The sequence below is a fragment of the Hoplias malabaricus genome, chromosome 13, assembly GCF_029633855.1.
Source record: "Hoplias malabaricus isolate fHopMal1 chromosome 13, fHopMal1.hap1, whole genome shotgun sequence".
Classification (NCBI taxonomy): domain Eukaryota; kingdom Metazoa; phylum Chordata; class Actinopteri; order Characiformes; family Erythrinidae; genus Hoplias; species Hoplias malabaricus.
The window spans coordinates 7601796-7622831 of record NC_089812.1 but is presented as its reverse complement, the minus strand read 5'-3'; the positions used below and the strand labels follow the sequence as shown (position 1 = coordinate 7622831).

Below are 21036 nucleotides of genomic sequence, written 5' to 3'. Positions count from 1 at the left end.
AAGCTTCTGTCTTTGAGGGAGAGAAGAAAATCAAGCCCCACTCTCGCCTCAGATCCAAACAAACCCACAACTGTGTGTAATCCTCTCAAGACCATGTTCACACTTTTAATCCAATACACTTTTTTTTTTTTTTGTAAAATTCAGAAGATAGTCACCATTTGCTAGCTCTCTGGTCTGTTTGTGCACTGGAAAATAGTTTGTTTTTATATGGAGCCCCGAATCCATTAATGGCAACAAACTAAGTGTCTCTGTCCAAAAAGGCTCAGAAGTTTATATCCTCCATTGTCCACTCCGCTGTGGCCAAGACACAGCATCTGGAGGCATTTGGAAGGTGGCAAAATAAAACAATGCTACTGTTGGCTACTTACTCAAACATACTGTTCCACCTTAAAGGAGTTTCTGAATAAAAACACACAGTAGCTCTCCAGAATTGTCTACATTTTTTTTCACTCTGAGGACAGAGTTAACAATCTGGGTCTGAAAGGATGTGGAGCTGTCAGGAAGCTCTAACTGAGGACAGGAAATAGACACAAAAGGTGATCATTTCCAAATTAAACAAAGAACCTGCTGGTGTTCTCAGAAATATCAATTGTCTGAATCCAAGAACTGTACTGAATTCAGTAAATTAACCAGTTTATGCTCTATAGAGTGGGTCCCTCACACGGGGGTGGACATGTGTATATTAAGTGTAGTGCAGAGTCTGATATATTCAGGCCACTAGGTGTCAGTATAACGTCTGTGTTGTACAGTGAAGGAGACTCACTGGAGGAAATGGCTGCTCTTTTAAAGAATGGTGTCAGAGCAGTGGTAGAGGATGTGGAGAAGTGGGCGGGGCTATTTGGAGGGGGTCTTCAGAGTGAGAGACCTATGCAAAGTCAGAGACTTTTTATTCCCAGCCTCCACTCAGTCTTTATGCTGGATCAACACTCAGTGACCTGGAGAATGGACGTAAAGACCTTCTGGAGCTTTCTGTTCATGTCCCTCGCTAGAAGTAAGATCCTGCTGCTTCTCTACTGGATGTTATTGTTGTCAGCTCCAAGAACAGGTCATTTAAGGTGGACAGGACAAAAAGTCAATACAAGGACATTGTGTATCATTTGTATCGACACGTCATGAAGTTTTGGTGCGGTCTAAACAACGACTGACATGTTCTAGTTCTGTAAAGTAACTGGACGGTGAGAAATACAGGGACGTTCTGTTACTTTATTAATTGATGTGTTGTTTCTTTTAGAGTGTTGGGCTCAAATGCTGATCCGGTCTGAAGCAGCGGTCATTTCTCCTGGAGGGTCTCATAAACTGACCTGTACAGCATCTGGACTAGACTTTGATGGCTACTGTATGTACTGGATTAGACAGGCTCCTGGAAAAGACTTATAATGGGTCGCAACTATAACGGGTGACAGCAGTAGCAAGTACTACTCTCAATCTGTTCAAGGAAGATCCAGAGACAACAGTAAAGACCAGCTGTATCTGGAGATGACGAGTGTGAAGGACACTGACACAGCGGTGTATTACTGTGCTCGAGAACCACACTGACACAAGAGCTTACAGCGCTGTACAAGAACCCCTGCAGTGTGGAGGATGAAGGAGATGTAGTTCCATTTATGTTTGCGTCTCTAATTAATAACACTCTGCCATTTCAATGTTTCAGCCACTAAAGTTAACTCCATATATTGTTGATATATTGTTCATTTTAAAATACATACACTTCATCAGTTACAGCAGAACAAGCTACAACAGAGTCTACTAAAGAGTCTTAGACGGTGCTTCAGCATTTCTGAACTTTTTCTCAGATCTGAAGTGAGACTGGAGCTGGATTTTCTCCTCTCTCTCAGAGTGTAAAGCCTTAAGTGTTGTTTATTTGTTGGGAACAGTTTTTGGTGAGACACCTGATCTTGTTCAGTTGTTATGAGCCCCATTTTCTCTCTCCATCTTGAACACTGCACATTTTACTGGACATTAAGTAAGTAACAGGTGAGCGGTGGTGTTTTCTCAGTGCTGTAGAGGTGCAGTGTGTAATTTGGATTCTTGTTATATATTTGTTTGTGTGGTTTGTGTAAATAAATCTTATCATTTTTCATGCACTTCTATGAGCCACTGAACCTGATGATACTGGGAAGAGCTTTGTGTTTACAAACATTTCACACTCTCCATTTTAATTCTCCCTGGTGAAATAAAACACAGAGTTTCAGGCTGAAGTGAAGTGCTCAGTATCAGCCTCTAGGGGGCAGCTGTGCTTTACTGTAAAGGTTCACATTTAAAACCATTCAGTTCAAATTGTCCTTAAACTCTACCTCTGGAGATGGAGGACGTGTCTATGGAGGAATAACTGTTTTAATAGAGGCACAAAAACAGTATAAACCACAAAAACAAATTATGGGATGGTGGAAGTCGTCCAGATGTGATGTGGCCTAACGTCCACAGTGTGTAACAAACATTTACCAACATGTACCAATTAATCAGTTTCAGCTTTTTGTGCCATGAAAGTGTGAAATGCACACACTGTTACTGAAAATACCCGTCTGATATAGGGTTAGTTTTAGCTTTGTTAAATCCACCTAGAACATCTGGAACATCACTCATTAAAACTAGCTTTCAGACTTTTAACTTCACATCAACGCTGTCTGAGCAAAACCTTCTATCTCCATTATTGCTGTTATTAATTGTATGATGAAATTTGTAAACACCAGCGTCCCTTGACATTATGTGAGTGTCACAGTGACCAGGTCAATAGGTTTGTTCTAAAAGTGCTTGGAATGACACATTTCTCCATTGTCTTACATTAAAAGTTGATCATGTCTTTCTCCTAAAAAGTAGCCAAATTTGTAGAGAGGAGGTTATCGTCTCACAGCAGTGATATGCAAATCACCCCTGACTCTCCTCATAAGAGCAGTGTGTCTCTCTGCAGCAGTGTCCATCCTCTAAACACAGCACAAACATGTTGTGTTCAGTTTCTCTGCTGCTGCTGACTGCTGCCTCAAGTGAGTCTTTTCAACTCAAGTGCCACTTCACTTTGTCTGATTCACTGCTTCAAACGTACTCAGATCTTTCTTCTTCTGCTCTTTCCACAGGTGTGTTCTGTGGTACTGAGATGATCCAGCCGGACTCAGTGGTCATCAGACCAGCAGAGACTCTGACCATCAACTGTAAAATTACTGGAGCTTCTATCACTGACAGCAGCAGTCATTATGCCACAGCTTGGATCCGACAACCTTCAGGAAAAGCTTGAGAATGGATCAACCACATTTATCATGATGGGAGTATACGTGCTCAAGATTCACTGAAAAACAAGTTCACCGTCTCTCGAGACACGTCCAGCAACACAGTAACTCTCCAAGGAAAGAATCTGGAGCCTGGAGACACAGCTGTGTATTACTGCGCTCGATACACACACTGATACACAAAGGCCACAGTGCTGTACAATAACTACTCACCTACACTCCACACCATGATGAGGTGTGAACAGTGCACTGGAAGTGGTCGCTAAAACTCCCCTACGTCACACACACACACACACGCACTGGGTTTTTTAACCTTATGGCAGTAAAAGTTTGGATGCATGTTGTATTTTACCCAGAGAACCACTGATGTCCATTATTTACAGAACCACTCTGAAAGGTTGATTAATCAGACCCCAGTATATGTTCCAACACATGAGTCCATTTCAAATAAGCTCCAGCCCAGAGTGGTTAGTCATTGTGACCTATGGCTTCTACCGTGCATACTACAGTCTTAACTTGCATTTGAACACAGCAATGTAAATATTGTAACTGACAATGTATTAATTATAAAGCAGTGGTGTCTGAGGATTGGAATGTCACACAAACACAGCGTTTAACTGTTTAAGGACACTATCCCTATTCAGTAACAAAATAATGACACATCTACACTCATCAAGACCCTGCCTTTCCTGAATGCTCTTATTTCCCATAGATGTTCTGATCTGGTGACATTACCTCCAACATCCTCTGAATAACATCATTCACATAGTGCCCCTCAGCAATGTTCCAACAGCTAGTAAAGACTTCACAGAGAAACAGAAGCTCTTACTGCAGGAAAGTCCTTATTGATGCCCTTTTTGTGCAAATAATTGTTGGACGAACTCAACTCTGATATGGCGTGGATGTGTTGTATTTGTGATTCCTCTGGATGTCCATCCTGACCACTAGAGGGCAGCGGAGTACAACAGCTCTGACCTCACTAACTCCATGTGACAGAGTGTTGTACAGAGTCTGGTATACTGACACCTAGTGGCCTGAATATAACGCCTGTGTCGTACAGTGAAGGAGAAACACTGGAGGAAATGGCTGCTCCTTTAAAGAATGGTATCAGAGCAGTGGTAGAGGATGTGGAGAAGTGGGCGGGGCTATTTGGAGGGGGGATTCAGAGTGAGAGACTTATGCAAAGTCAGAGTCCTTTACAGGCTTTTTATTCCCAGTCTCCACTCAGTCTTTATGCTGGATCAAAACCACTCAGTGACCTGGAGAATGGACGTGAAGACCTTCTGGAGCTTTCTGTTCATGTACCTCGCTACAAGTAAGATCCTGATGCTTCTCTACTGGATGTTATTGTTGTCAGCTCCAAGAACAGGTCATTTAAGGTGGACAGAACAACAAGTCAATACAAGGACATTGTGTATCATTTGTATCGACACGTCATGAAGTTTTGGTGCGGTCTAAACAACAACTGACATGTTCTAGTTCTGTAAAGTAACTGGACGGTGAGAAACACAGGGACGTTCTGTTGCTTTATTAATTGATGTGTTGTTTCTTTTAGAGTGTTGGGGTCAAACGCTGATCCGGTCTGAAGCAGCGGTCATTTCTCCTGGAGGGTCTCATAAACTGACCTGTACAGCATCTGGACTAGACTTTGATAGCTACTGGATGCACTGGATTAGACAGGCTCCTGGAAAAGGCTTAGAATGGGTCGCAAGTATAACGGGTGACAGCAGCAGCAAGTACTACTCTCAATCTGTTCAAGGAAGATTCACCATCTCCAGAGACAACAGTAAAGACCAGCTGTATCTGGAGATGACGAGTGTGAAGGACACTGACACGGCGGTGTATTACTGTGCTCGAGAACCACACTGACACAAGAGCTTACAGCGCTGTACAAGAACCCCTGCAGTGTGGAGGATGAAGGAGATGTAGTTCCTTCTACTTCTGTGTCTCTAATTAATAACACTCTGTCATTTCAGCCACTAAAGTTGACTCCATATATTGTTGATATATTGTTCATTTTAAAATGCATACACTTCATCAGTTACAGCAGAGGAAGCTACAACAGAGTCTACTAAAGAGTCTTAGATGTTGCTTCAGCATTTCCGAACTTTTTCTCAGATCTGAAGTGAGACTGGAGCTGGATTTTCTCCTCTCTCTCAGAGTGTAAACCCTTCAGTGTTGTTTATCTGTTGGGAACAGATTTTGGTGAGACAATTGATCTCGTTCAGTTATTATGAGCCCCATTCTCTCTCTCCATCTTGAACACTGCACATTTTACTGGACATTAAGTAACAGGTGAGCAGTTGTGTTTTCTCAGTGCTGTAGAGGTGCAGTGTGTAGTTTTGAATCATGTTATTTATTTGTTTGTGTTGTTTGTGTAAATGAATCTTATCAATTTTCATGCAATTCTATGCGCCACTGAACCTGATGATACTAGGAAGAGCTTTGTGTTTACAAACATTTCACACCCTCCATTTTACCTCTCCCTGCTGAAATAACAGTTTCAGACAGAGATGAAGTGCTCAGAATCGGCCTCTAGGGGACAGTTGTGTTTTACTGTAAAAGTTCACTTTCAAAATGTCATGGAAATTATCAACTAAAAATAAATGAGACTGAAAGTGGTTTTTGAGTAACTTTTATTGAGAGCAGCTAAAAGCACCCACTACCCTGAGCTACATCTCGTGCTCATTAAAAAAGAAAAATGTCCTTGATACCTTGGATGCAGGAGTGTAGCTCTTTCAAGATGCACTCCTATATACTCCCATCAAATTTCCCATCAAAATTAGCACCTTTTCTACTAATACAGTGAGTTGGTGAAACAGTCTAAAGACAGAATAATGCAACATACATTTCATAAAACAGCTCATCTTTATATAAAACAAAGACCTTTACTAATCATCAGTGATTACTACTAATTACTACTAAATACTAGTGATTCAATGAGCACGTTTATGAAAGAAACACACACATTTAAAAATTCCCTTCACAAAAACCATTCAGTTCAGATAGAACAATACAAACCATCCATCCATCCATCCATTATCTGTAACCGCTTATCCAATTTAGGGTCGCAGGGGGTCCAGAGCCTACCTGGAATCATCGGGCGCAAGGCGGGAATACACCCTGGAGGGGACGCCAGTCCTTCAGAGGGCAACACAGACACACACACATTCACTCACACCTACCGACACTTTGGGGGCTCCAATCCACCTGCAATGTGTGTTTTTGGACTGTGGGAGGAAACCGGAGCACCCGGAGGAAACCCACGCGGACACGGGGAGAACACACCAACTCCTCACAGACAGTCACCCGGAGCGGGAATCGAACCCACAACCTCCAGGCCCCTGGAGCTGTGCGACTGCGACACTACCTGCTGCGCCACCGTGCCGCCCACAATACAAACCACAAGAAAAAATTATGGGATGCTGTAAAACACATTCACCAACAAGGACCAATAAACCTGTTTCAGCTTTACTGCAGCTGAAGTGTTCAGTTCACACTCTGTTAATGAAACTTCTGTCTAGGGTTACTGTGATCACTAGTGTGTACTAGCTACGCATTCTGTCTGAACACTGAGCACTTTTGTGAGTTGCTCTGGATAAGAGCATCTGCTAAATGCTCTAAATGTAAATGTAGTTTTCAGATTAGGGTTGGGTTAAGTTTAATAAATGCATTGCAAAATCCACCCATTGTTTAAGACTCCCCCAGTCACATGATGCCTCTGAGCAGGGACAATGAAGAGTAGAATCACCTTACTCCAACACGAGATGATCCACTGCTTCTTTTCAGACTGCCGCTACCAATGTCATTGAGGCTCAACACACTTGGAGGAGAACACTGCCTGACAACTTAGTTACATCAGCTAACAGATGTTTTTAGAGGGCGGGGCATACAAATTAAACCTTTCCTCTATAAACACAGACTCTCACTGCATTATTCTCACTGGGGTTTGACTTTTCAGGAACAGCCATTAGACAGAGACGCATGTTCCATCTGATTTCCACATTAATGACTATAATCAGTGAGTAGACTCAGCTGTGGATCTGTTACTGATGTCCTGTGTGTGTTTACAGCAGACGGCTTTGTGTTTGTGTTTAAACTGAAATGATGAGCTGAGTGTATTTTGACAGGTTGTGGATGTCAGACACTGACCGAGTCCGAGCCAGCGGTCATTAAACCTGGAAACTCTCATACACTCACCTGCACCTTCTCTGGGATTGATGTTGATAATGCAGCTATATCCTGGATTAGACAGGCTCCTGGAAAAGGCTTAGAATGGATCTCACTTATTTCTGCTCCAAGTGGTAGCACTAAATATTACTCTGAGTCTGTTAAGGGAAGATTCACCATCTCCAGAGACAACAGTAAGATGCAGGTGTATCTGCAGATGAACCAACTGAAGACTGAAGACACGCGGTTTATTACTGTGCACGAACACCACACTGATACAAAACATTACAGCACTGTACAAAAGCATACCTCACTTACAGAGTCCAGACCTCCACACACACCTCATAAACATGATTTACAGCTCCCTCATGAACCAGAATGTCCTCATTGATGAAAACAGACTCCTAACCATCATGCAGTGTAAATACTTTTTAGTAAATACATACAGTTCAGGAACATAGTGCTGATTATTCCAGTGATATTCAGGTGTGAGACATTAACACAGTTCCCATAATCAGAACTGTGGCTCTAAGCTTGATTTCTGGATGAAAAAATAATGGGGATTTTAGAAACACCACTATCACACCCTGTTGTTAAAACTGGATCAATATCTGCTGTGTTTGTGATGTCACTGTTCTGAATTAAGAAGTGAAAGTGTGAACATCACTCTATTCGTGCTACAAGTGAAATAACACTGCTGTGAACTGAAATGACATTGGAGGAAAGGAAGTCCTAATATGGGCATGACTCTACTACAGAATGAAGCACCACTTAAGTGGGTATGAATGGACCAATATAAATACTTCAAATTCCCTGGAATTAAATCTCTTTCTGTTAAAAACAAGGTTTTTGTCCAGAGAGGGGGTTGTTAGTATCAGTGCTGATTATACCACATTAGAGCTTTACAATGTTTCTGTAAAATCATTACAAATGGGTTCTGTTATCTAGAACATCCCTCATTAGGTTCAGAACTAGTCTATGAGCCTTTTAACTTTACATCACCACTGTCTCAGAAAGCTTTGTATCTCCAATAAGGCTGTTTTAAATTGTATGATGTAATTTGTAAACACCAGCTTCCCTTGACATTATGTGAGTGTCACAGTGACCAGGTCAATAGGTTTGTTCTAAAAGTGCTTGAAATGACACATTTCTCCATTGACTCACATTGAAAGTTCCATCCATCCATCCATTATCTGTAACCGCTTATCCAATTTAGGGTCGCGGGGGGTCCAGAGCCTACCTGGAATCATCGGGCGCAAGGCGGGAATACACCCTGGAGGGGACGCCAGTCCTTCACAGGGCAACACAGACACACACACATTTACTCACACACTCACACCCACAGACACTTTCGAGTCGCCAATCCACCTGTAACGTGTGTTCTTGGACTGTGGGAGGAAACCGGAGCACCCGGAGGAAACCCACGCGTACACGGGGAGAACACACCAACTCCTCACAGACAGTCACATTGAAAGTTGATCATGTTTTTCTCCTGAAAAGTAGACATTTTGGAGAGAGGAGGTTGTCGTCTCACAGCAGCGATATGCAAATCACCCCTGACTCTCCCCATAAGAGCAGTGTGTCTCTCTGCAGCAGTGTCCATCCTCTAAACACACCACAAACATGTTGTGTTCAGTTTCTCTGCTGCTGCTGACCGCTGCCTCAAGTGAGTCTTTTCAACTCAAGCCCCACTTCACTTCGTCTGATTCACTGCTTCAAACATACTCAGATCTTTCTTCTTCTGCTCTTTCCACAGGTGTGTTCTGTGCTACTGAGTTGATCCAGCCAGACTCAGTGGCCATCAGACCAGCAGAAGCTCTGACCATCAATTGTAAAATTACTGGAGCTTCTATCACTGACAGCAGCAGTCATTATGCAACAGCTTGGATCCGACAACCTGCAGGAAAAGCTTTAGAATGGATCAACCTCATTTATTATGATGGGAGCATAGCTGCTAAGGATTCACTGAAAAACAAGTTCTCCGTCTCTCGAGACACGTCCAGCAACACAGTAACTCTCCAAGGACAGAATCTGGAGCCTGGAGACACAGCTGTGTATTACTGCGCACGACATGCTCCACAGTGCATCAGAAAGCAGCTGAAACGTACAAAAACACTTTCATACAAGCACTGGGGAAAGTATTAATTAACCACTAATCTGAGAATGAGTACTCAAAGTAAAGGTCACCATTGTCATTCACATCACCCTCCCTGTAATCAGTTCCAAAAATTGCATTAAGATGCTTGAGTGCATTTCTTTCTTTAATTTTTAATAGACATGGGAATCTCTTTATCAATTCCTGCAATGAGTGCTGTGCTATAATGCAGTTATTAATTGAGATACATTAATATTTATTTTGAACTCGATTGCTTTTATTGTTAAAATGCCTCAATTTCAGAAAAAAATGTCTACATTTTTTATACATTTAAATTTATTTGCACATACTAAACATCAAGAGGGAGTTCACTAAAAATAGTAGTAGTAGTCCTTATTTTACATGAGCACATTTGAATACCTATAATCAAGTTATGAAACTTCTTTTGAGTAAATGCACCCTGTCACTTCACAATTCTGCCACTAGGCGACAAATGTAAACAATTTCTAAGCATTCAGGAAGAACCATTGCTTACTTCCTCATCAAGCCTTAAGGACACTGCAGTCTCAGAGCATCGGTGGTTGATTTTTAAATTCTATTTGAACTTTTCAGGGCTGGACTATGCAAATTAAACTAGTGGCTCAGTCCTTTTAAATCCTGAATTGTTTACATTTATAGCTGACTTGTAGTTTGTGTTTGATTACACTGGGAGTTATGGTTTTAAATCTTTGGGATGGAGTGGAGCAGCTTTTGGAGCTTGATCATTGTGTCAGTGCTTGTTCATTGTGAGTCAAAATTTTTTATATTTGTATTAATTTTAAAACTATATTCATTTTTATGGCATTTGGCATTTACACCTATTTAGAGTGAATTACAATTCACAGACTTTTACAGACGTGGGTGGATGTAGTGTTAGGAATATTGTTGTTATTGCTGTAGTGTGGTGTGGTTACCCGGACAAGGAATAGAACCCTGGTTTAACAAATCTACCTACTACACCAAAGAATGATATATATTTCAAATATCTCTTAATGCATGTGTATTTGTTTTTTCCAGATTCCTGCGGACAAACATTGATTGAATCTGAACCAGTGGTCATTAAACCAGATGGATCACATAAGCTGACCTGTACTGGCTCTGGATTTGACTTTGACAGCTCCTGGATGGCCTGGATAAGGCAGGCTCCTGGGAAAGGCCTGGAATTTGTTTCAACTATTGAGTATGACAGTGATAGGAAATATTATTCTAGTGCAGTTACGGGAAGATTCACCACCACCAGAGACAACAGTAAGAAGCAGGTGTATCTGCACATGACCCAACTGAAGACTGAAGACACGGCGGTTTATTACTGCACCAGACATGAACAATGACACAAGAGGTTTTAACGTGGTACAAAAACTGCATTTAGCTCCACCTTAATTAAACCTTAAGTGAAAATAGTTTTAAATAATAACAGTAATAATAATTTTAAACATCTTATAAACATAAAAAAATCTATTATCTGATTTCTATGAAAATATTTCTATGATATTCTTTATGAAAATCAGGAAATACTTTCAATTAATGTAAATCATGTAAACTATGCATCCATTCATAACACATTTATAATTAATTTGCAACATAAAGCATTTCTAACAATGTTTTGCACTTTAGCAATAAATATGTAATAGCTGGACCTACAAATGTCATGGTATCGTGGTGGTCAGGGGTTTAATTCCAAGCCTAGGCAGCCACACCATGGTTAATAACCGATAAATAAGTTTAATTCAAGGCACTTTGCTCTTATAAAACAATGGGTTTTCTGTCATTTCTTCCTTTTGTGCAATAAACAAATAGCATTATCCTTGTCACGCCCTCATCATATCTGTTTCCCCGGCCATGTGCTCTTTTAGCACATGGCTATGTTTGTTGTTGTTCTAGTCCCGCCTTTGTCCCGCCTACTCGTCTGTGTCATTTGTTAATCTGCCCCCTCGTTAGCTGTCCAGGTGTTTCCTGTCTGTGTCTTGTATTTAAGTTCCCTTGTGTCTCTCCTGTTGTTCGAACATTTCTCCTTTGTCCTATGTCAAGTCGGTGGTGTTATTTAGTCTGTCTGTCTGTCTGTCTCTACAGTTTCTCCGTGACTGTTTTCCTAGTCGTTGTTTCATGTCGTAGTTTCTTTTCCTCTGTCGTTATTTCGTTAACTCTTTAGTCTGTCAGTCCCTTTTGCCCTGTTTAGCTCCCCATGTCTGGTTTAGCCTGCTTGGCTCCCTGTTTGTTTTCGTTCTGTTAAAGTCTCTTTGTTTTGTTATATTGCTTTATTAAAAGTACTGTGTTTTAGCGAGTGCGTTCGCCTCGGTCAGTCCACCCCACGAGCCTGACAACCCTAAGTATTAAAGAGTATGGTTAGTTTTTTTGTTGTGCCACTCCAGGGCTTTGTAGCACTGTGTTACTAAAGCGTTCACAGTAATAAACAGCTGTGTCTTCTGCCCGCATATTCTGGCCTCGTAGGGTCACTGTGCTGCTGGACGTAACTTGACTGATGCTGAACTTGTGTTTCAGTGAGTCTGTGCCGCCTGTGCCTCCATTGCTGCAAATATAACCGATCCATTCCATCACTTTCCCAGTGGGATGACGGATCCAGTTTGTGCAGTAGGTGCTATAAGTCAAGGAATATCCAGAGACTTTACATTCATTAGTCAAAGACTGACCAGGCTGGACAACCAGATGACCGGGCTGAACAAAATCAATCTGCCCAAGAACAACTACAAAGGAACAAACACATTCACATCAGTAACGTATTTCCATAATGTTAACTTCACAGGACAAGCAACAAACAGCCTTAACTAGTGATGGAAGTTAATAAAGAAATGTTTTTTTTTTTTCATCTTTATATTGGTCAGAAAAATTGGAGCTCTCAAATTATGCAGAAATAGAGATACAAGGTTTTTACCTGACAGTGAAGATACGCATAAAGCAAACCTGTGCTCTGTTATTGGTTGTGTTGATATTAATACAGAAGCTACCAATGTGTAAAATACTGAACAGAACTTACAGGGAGCAGCTGCAAGCAGCATCACCAAACATCCGACAGCTGCTGACATTGTTTTCGCCAAAGCTGTTTTCTGGTGGAAACGGTTATTCCAAAGTCCAGCTTAATAATGAAACACTACGATGAAATTTGCATCATGACTTAATGTGGAGAAGTGGAACCCATTAGATTTTCTAACCCAGTCTCTTTGTGAGTGTGGCTTTCAGACCCCAGTGAAGAAATCTGTCAAATAATGTATTTTATTTTTTACCTCAGAAAACAGCAGGTTTCTGCACCTGTAGTGAAACCTGAGATGAGCAACGAGTACCATTTCCATTCATCAAATATTACTCACTGAAAAATTCAGAGAATATTATTCAGAATTAATATACTCTTAACTTTTCTTGCCATGCCCAAATACCAAGTTAATTCAAGCACAACATGTTTTTTATACTACAAATTCTAAAAAGCAATCATTGGATGTAAGATGAGACCATGGGGCGTCAGACCCCAAAAATGTTGCTGTGCCCCACTAAAATCACAGTGGTGAAAAGGCAATTTGATCCTGAAATGCTGAGCAGAACTATTGGACCTGCCACACAAGTTCACTACAGGAACTACATTTCCCATAATGCCCAAGTGTCTTTCTGAAAACTTGAGTGGCTCTTACAGTGAAATTAATTTTACACCAGACGCAGTACGTGTGAAGTGACATGCTGAGTGCAATACAGTGCTACATTAATAATGAGACCAATAGCTTGATGTGGCAGCAAGTCAGGTTAATATTGTTGCATGTGTTTACATGTAAATGCTGTGTTTAAATTTAGTCAATAAAATGTATTTAAGAAATTTAAAAACTTCATATTAAAACTTTTGTAGATGGTATAATCACTGGAAAATGCTGGGCAAACAGAAACCGCTTTCACCCCGATACACATATGGAGTAGAGTGATATAACAAGTGCCACTGAACGTCCCAACACTCCTTACATGCTGCACCACTTCAGGTGTGAACTCTTGAAAAAGGCTAAAAGAGAAAAAGTGTAAAGTGGAGTGAAGAAGCCCCAAGTGTCTGAAGCCTTGAAGTTGAAGAGTAGAGAAGGAAGGAGAGAAGGGTGTGTCTTTTGGCGCCACTGGGTTTTAACCAGAGTTTAAAAGACTTATTGGAGCTTCCCTTGCTCCTGATTAGCTGTTTCCTGTGCCTTGGTAGTGACACCACATAAAATTCACGACCCTTGACAAGACAAAGGCCCTAAGACCACCCCTCCCTGAATGAACATCCCAGGATTCTGGGGTGATATTACTCTATTACTTTACTTTACTTTATTACATTTAGCAGACGCTTTTTTCCAAAGCGACTTACAATGATAGTACAAAAAATATAAAAATTAAAACATTGAACAATGCAACATTATGATTATGACATAATCATACGCATCAGATAGTTATAATGGCTAATGCAGGTGTTCTCTAAAGAGCTCAGTTTTTAGGAGTTTCTTAAAAGCGGTGAGGGACTCCGCTGCTCTGGTGGAGGTAGGCAGCTTGTTCCACAATCTGGGAACTATGGAAGAGAACAGTCTGGATTGCTTAGTGCGGATGTTGGGTAAAGCAAGGCGACGTTCAGTGGAGGAGCGCAGTGGCCGAGGCGAGACATAGGCCTTTAGGAGCAAATGCAGGTAGTAGGGCGCCTGCTCTGTCATCACCTTGTAAGCAATCGTGCAGGCTTTATATTTAATGCGAGCAGCAACCGGAAGCCAGTGGAGCTCAGTGAGCAGTGGGGTGACATGTGCGCTTTTTGGATTGTTGAAGATCAGACGTTCAAAACAAGTTCACCATCTCTCGAGACACATCCAGCAACACAGTAACTCTCCAAGGAAAGAATCTGGAGCCTGGAGACACAGTTGTGTATTACTGCGCACGAGACTCACACTGATACACAAAGGCCACAGTGCTGTACAATAACTACTCACCTACACTCCACACCATGAAGAAGTGTGAACAGTGCACTAGAAGTAACCAGTGGACACTAATACACCTCTACACCACACACACTGGGTTTAACTATCTATTTTACCCAGAGAACCACTGATGTCCATTATTTACAGAACCACTCTGAAAGGTTGGTTAATCGGACCCCAGTATATGTTCCAACACATGAGTTCATTTCAAATAAGCTCCAGCCCAGAGTAGTTAGTCATAGTGACCTACGCCTTCAACCTTGCATACTACAGTCTCAACTTGCATTTGAACACAGCAATGTAAATATGGTAACTGACAATGTATTAATGATAAAGCAGTGGTGTCTGAGGATTGGAATGTCACACAAACACAGTGTTTAACTGTTTAAGGACACCATCCCTATTCAGTAACAAAATAATGACACATCTACACTCATCAAGACCCTGCCTTTCCTGAATGTTCTTATTTCCCATAGATGTTCTGATCTGGTGACATTCAACATCCTCTGAATAACATCATTCACACAGTGCCCCTCAGCAATGTTCCAACAGCTAGTGTAAAGACTTCACAGAGAAACAGAAGCTCTTACTGCAGGAAAGTCTTTATTGGTGCCTTTATTGTGCAAATAATTGTTGGACGAGCTCAACTCTGATATGGCGTGAACGTGCTGTATTTGTGATTCCTCTGGATGTTCATCCTGACCACTAGAGGGCAGCTGAGTACAACAGCTCTGACCTCACTGACTCCATGTGACTGAGTGACATTGTGAAAATGGAAATGACAGCGATGGTGGTTTAGAGCTGAAACTCAGCACTGATAAGATCATTCTTACACTGTCTTTCTGTCCTTTATGCAAAGTGACCTCGCCATCCTTTCTGTATGAAAACCAGCTTCTCCTGTCCAGTCTGCAGCCCGGGTCAGTGGTCATAAAGCCAGAAGACTCTCTGACCCTCAGCTGTAAAGTGTCTGGATATTCAGTTATTGATAATAACTACGTGACTGATTGGGTTCGACAGCCTGCAGGAAAACCTCTTGAGTGGATTAACTATATCTGGGGTGGTGGGAGCATAAGACAGAAAGATTCTCTGAAAAGAAGGTTCAGTATTTCTAAAGATGCATCCAGCAGCACAGTGACTTTACAGGGACAGAGGATGGAGCTTCAGGACACAGCTGTGTATTACTTTGTCCGCTATCCACACTTATTCATAACATCAAAGAGTCTGTACAAAAACATGCAACATCTGTTGTGGAATGTACTTGCTATTATTTCCAGTCAATAACGGTCATAAAAAAAACAAAATATTCATTTCTCAGTGTCAGGAAAACAAGCAGAAACCAAACATTTTCACAGAAAATGACAAAAGTCTCAACTGCTCAATATATCATCATTTATCATCCACAGCTCCTAAAAAGAACATCAAAAGATCAAGAGGAAGTGGAACATAAAGCTTCTGTCTTTGAGGGAGAAAAGAATATCAAGCCCCACTTTCGGCTCAGATCCAAAAACATCCACAACTCTGGAATCCTTTCATGTTCACAACCTTAATCCAATACACATTTTATAAAATTCAGAAGATGTTTCCTCATCATTTGTCAGCTCTCTGATCTGTTTGGGCACTGGAAAAGGGTTTGTTGTTTATACGCAGCCCTGGCTTACTAAAATAGTAACAAACTGTCCAAAATGGCTCAGAAAATTACTCCCTACGTTGCCCGTTCTGCTATGGCAGAGAAACTGCATCTGGAAGTGTTTAGAGGGTGGAGAAACCTCTGATTTTTAAAAAGAATGAAAAGAACTGAGAATGTTGCACTTTTCCTGCTCCATAGGTGTGTAATATTGGCTTATTTTTGCTGTTAGAGTTAAATTACTTCTTGATAATTTCCAAATCAAACAATGAATCTGTTGGTGATCTCAGAAACATCAGTTGTATGAATCCAAGAACTATCCTGAAGTCACTGAATAAACCAGTTTATGTTCCATTGAGTGGGTCCCTCACATGGGATTGGCCATGGTTACAATATCTAAAGTCCATGTTATTTTCAGGCCAATAGGTGTCAGTATAACACCTGTGTCGTATGGTGAAGGAGAATCACTAGAGGAAATGACTACCCCTTTGTGAATGGCGAATGGTGTCAGAGCAGTGATAGAGGATGTGGAGAAGTGGGTGGGGCTATTTGGAGGGGGTCTTCAGAGTGAGAGACCTATGCAAAGTCAGCGTCCTTTACAGGCTTTTTATTCCCAGTCTCCACTCAGTCTTTATGCTGGATCAACACCACTCAGTGACCTGGAGAATGGATGTGAAGACCTTCTGGAGCTTTCTGTTCATGTCCCTCACTACAAGTAAGATCCTGCCGCTTCTCTACTGGATGTTATTGTTGTCAGCTCCAAGAACATGTCATTTAAGGTGGACAGAACAAACAGTCAACACAAGGACATAGTGTATAATTTGTATCGACACGTCATGAAGTTTTGGTGCGGTCTAAACAACAACTGACATGTTCTAGTTCTGTAAAGTAACTGGACGGTGAGAAACACAGGGACGTTCTGTTGCTTTATTAATTGATGTGTTGTTTCTTTTAGAGTGTTGGGGTCAAACGCTGATCCAGTCTGAAGCAGCGGTCATTTCTCCTGGAGGGTCTCATAAACTGACCTGTACAGCATTTGGACTAGACTTTGATGGCTACTGGATGCACTGGATTAGACAGGCTCCTGGAAAAGGCTTAGAATGGGTCGCAAATATTAAAGGTGACAGCAGCAGCAAGTACTACTCTCAATCTGTCCAAGGAAGATTCACCATCTCCAGAGACAACAGTAAAGACCAGCTGTATCTGGAGATGACGAGTGTGAAGGACACTGACACGGCGGTGTATTACTGTGCTCGAGACCCACACTGACACAAGAGCTTACAGCGATGTACAAGAACCCCTGCAGTGTGGAGGATGAAGGAGACGGAGTTTTCTTCACTTCTGTGTCTCTAATTAATAACAATGTCATTTCAATGTTTCAGCCACTAAAATTAACTCCATTAAGTAAGTAACAGGTGAGTGGTGGTGTTTTCTCAGTGCTGTAGAGGTGTAGTGTGTAATTTTGAATCTTGTTATATATTTGTTTGTGTGGTTTGTGTAAATGAATCTTATCATTTTTCATGCACTTCTATGAGCCACTGAACCTGATGATACTGGGAAGAGCTTTGTGTTTACAAACATTTCTCACCCTCCATTTTACCTCTCCCTGGTGAAATAACACACAGAGTTTCAGGCAGAAGTGAAGTGCTCAGTATCAGCCTGTAGGGGGCAGCTGTGCTTTACTGTAAAGTTTCACCTTGAAAACCATTCAGTTCAGATTGTCCTTAAACTCTACCTCTGGAGATGGAGGACGTGGCTATGAAGGAATAACTGTTTTAATAGAGGCACAAAAACAGTATAAACCACAAAAACAAATTATGGGATGGTGGAAGTCGTCCATATGTGGTGTGGTCTAACGTCCACATTGTGTAACACACATTTACCAACATGTACCAATTACTCAGCTTCAGCTTTTTGTGCCGTGAATGTGTGAAATGCACACACTGTTACTGAAAATACCCGTCTGATATAGGGTTAGTTTTAGCTTTGTTAAATCCACCCAGAACATCTGGAACATCATTCATTAAAACCAGCTTTAGTTCTAGTGTTTCAGTCTTTTAACTTCACATCACCACTGTCTGAGCAAAACCTTGTATCTCTATTATTGCTGTTGTTAATTGTATGATGTAATTTGTAAACAACAGCTTCCCTTGACATTATGTGAGTGTCACAGTGACCAGGTCAATAGGTTTGTTCTAAAAGTGCTTGGAATGACACATTTCTCCATTGACTCACATTGAAAGTTGATCATGTTTTTCTCCTGAAAAGTAGCCATTTTGGAGAGAGGAAGTTGTCGTCTCACAGCAGCGATATGCAAATCAACCCTGACTCTCCTCATAAGAGCAGTGTGTCTCTCTGCAGCAGTGTCCATCCTCTAAACACAGCACAAACATGTTGTGTTCAGTTTCTCTGCTGTGTATTACTGCGCACAACAATCACACTGATACACAAAGGCCACAGTGCTGTACAATAACTACTCACCTACACTCCACACCATGATGAAGTGCAATGGACTGGAAGTCACCAGTGGTCACTAATACACCTCTAAATCACACATTCATACAGGGTTTTAAACAGTGGTAACAATTTGATGCATGTTTAATTTTACCCAGAGGGCCACTGATGTCCATCATTTACAGAAACACTCTGAAAGGTTGGTTAATCAGACCCTAATTGATGTTCCATTACACAAGTACATTTCAGATGCCAAGAGAAGTGGTCAGTTCTGTGGCTTACACCATTCATTATACTATTTTAACATATATTTGAACATGCAGTAAATAATGATTACTCACAATGAATTATCAAAATTATCAATTTTTGACAGATACTTACCACTACAGCCTTTGCTGGAGGCCTCTTCCATCTCCTGATGTTGTCATTATGAGATTATATCTGCTTCCACGAGACCATGCCCAATGTCCAATATGTCTGTCAGAACTGTAAAACATCTTTTCAGAGCTCAGGTATTATGTATAACGTGATGTAAATTGCAGGTGTGATGTATTAGATTTGTAAAGGAAGCTAGCAGTGATAAATAGCTGTGAAATCTCTGCTCCACCCTGGTCCAAATTTTCAGAAAATCCACAAAACAATTCTTTGGTATGAGCTTTTGCATATTTTTGCCTGTGAAGGAGGGGCTTATTGAAAGTGTTTTTGAATACAAATACATCCACTGCACCCCAGGGTCAGAGGGAAGTGGTGATCTAATCCTGTGGTCATCAGTTTGTATGAAATCATGAGCGTCCTCAAAGGCATTATTCTCATCTCTGCATGTTTCATAGGTGAGGAGAATGAGCACCGATTGAACATGATTCTGGATTTCCTGATCTGTGAATTATTAATACGTCTTATTCCTGCAGGTGTGAGTGGTCAGACACTGACTGAGTCTGAGCCGGTGGTCATAAGTCCTGGAGGGTCTCACACACTGACCTGTACTGGCTCTGGATTCACATTCAGTGACTATTGGATGAGCTGGATCAGACAGGCTTCTGGGAAAGCGCCGGAATGGATTGCAAACATTGCTGCTTCTAATAGCATTGAATTTTCCTCAGCACTGAAAGAACGATTCAGCATCTCCAGAGACAACAGCAAAAGTCAAATCTACCTTCATTTAAACAGTCTGAGGAGTGAGGACACTGCTGTTTATTACTGTGCTCGATTGCCACAGTGACACAGGTCCTTATTGTGCTGAACAAAAACTCCCCAGCTGTGTTTATTATCATTCTACAGCTCTGTGTCACAATCTGAGAGCACACTGCCTTCCTTTAACAGACAACATGGCCATTCAGTACAGAGTTATTCCACACTCAAGAACACACCACACTCCTCATAGATGGTGACCTGAGGATTCAACCCAGTTAGGAACACTACTTTTAAACATCCGGATTGTTCACTGATTCATTCTCACTCATAGTTCTTACATTATTCAAAAGAGAAGATGTTTTTCAGCATCTTACAATGTTCCTATTCTCAGAAATGAGGTTTGTACTACACCTCAAACGTTATACGGCATGAAGGGTTTATTTCCTGCAGTTGTGTTTGTGAAAAACCCAAGGTCAGACCAACTATGTTTTGTTGATGTGTTTCATTTCCAGTCATTCAGACATTTTCTTTCATATGCAAATCACCCCTGACTCTCCTCATAAGAGCAGTGTGTCTCTCTGCAGCAACGTCCATCCTCTAAACACAGCACAAACATGTTGTGTTCAGTTTCTCTGCTGTTGCTGACCGCTGCCTCGTGTGAGTCTTTCAGCTCAAGCCCCACTTCACTTCGTCTGATTCACTGCTTCAAACGTACTCAGATCTTTCTTCTTCTGCTCTTTCCACAGGTGTGTTCTGTGCTACTGAGATGATCCAGCCGGACTCAGTGGTCATCAGACCAGCAGAGACTCTGACCATCAACTGTAAAATTACTGGAGCTTCTATCACTGACAGCAGCAGTCATTTTGGAACAGTTTGGATCCGGCAACCTGCAGGAAAAGCTTTAGAATGGATCAACCTCATTTATTTTGATGGAGATATACGTGCTCAAGATTCACTGAAAAACAAGTTCACCGTCTCTCGAGACACGTCCAGTAACACAGTAACTCTCCAAGGAAAGAATCTGGAGCCTGGAGACACAGCTGTGTATTACTGCGCACGACATTCACACTGATACACAAAGGCCACTGTGCTGTACAATAACTACTCACCTACACTCCACACCATGATGAAGTGTGAACAGTGCACTGGAAGTCACCAGTGGTCACTAATACACCCCTACATCACACACACTGGGTTTAACTTCATGGCAATAAAGGTTTGGATGCATGTTGTATTTTACCCAGAGAACCACTGATGTCCATTATTTACAGAACCACTCTGAAAGGTTGGTTAATCGGACCCCAGTATATGTTCCAACACATGAGTCCATTTCAAATAAGCTCCAGCCCAGAGTGGTTAGTCATTGTGACCTATGGC

The 21036-nt window shown here is 41.4% G+C and overlaps 2 gene segments (V, D, J or C); both read left to right on the top strand.

Annotated features, from left to right (window-relative positions):
- Positions 1-4487: 4487 nt before the first annotated feature.
- On the top strand, positions 4488-5090 carry LOC136665242 (Ig heavy chain V region 6.96-like). The segment is given in 2 exon segments: positions 4488-4536; positions 4777-5090. Coding segments are annotated over 2 exon segments (363 nt in total).
- Positions 5091-16568: 11478 nt separating this feature from the next.
- On the top strand, positions 16569-17343 carry LOC136665240 (Ig heavy chain V region 6.96-like). The segment is given in 2 exon segments: positions 16569-16659; positions 17030-17343. Coding segments are annotated over 2 exon segments (405 nt in total).
- The last annotated feature ends 3693 nt before the right edge of the window (positions 17344-21036 follow it).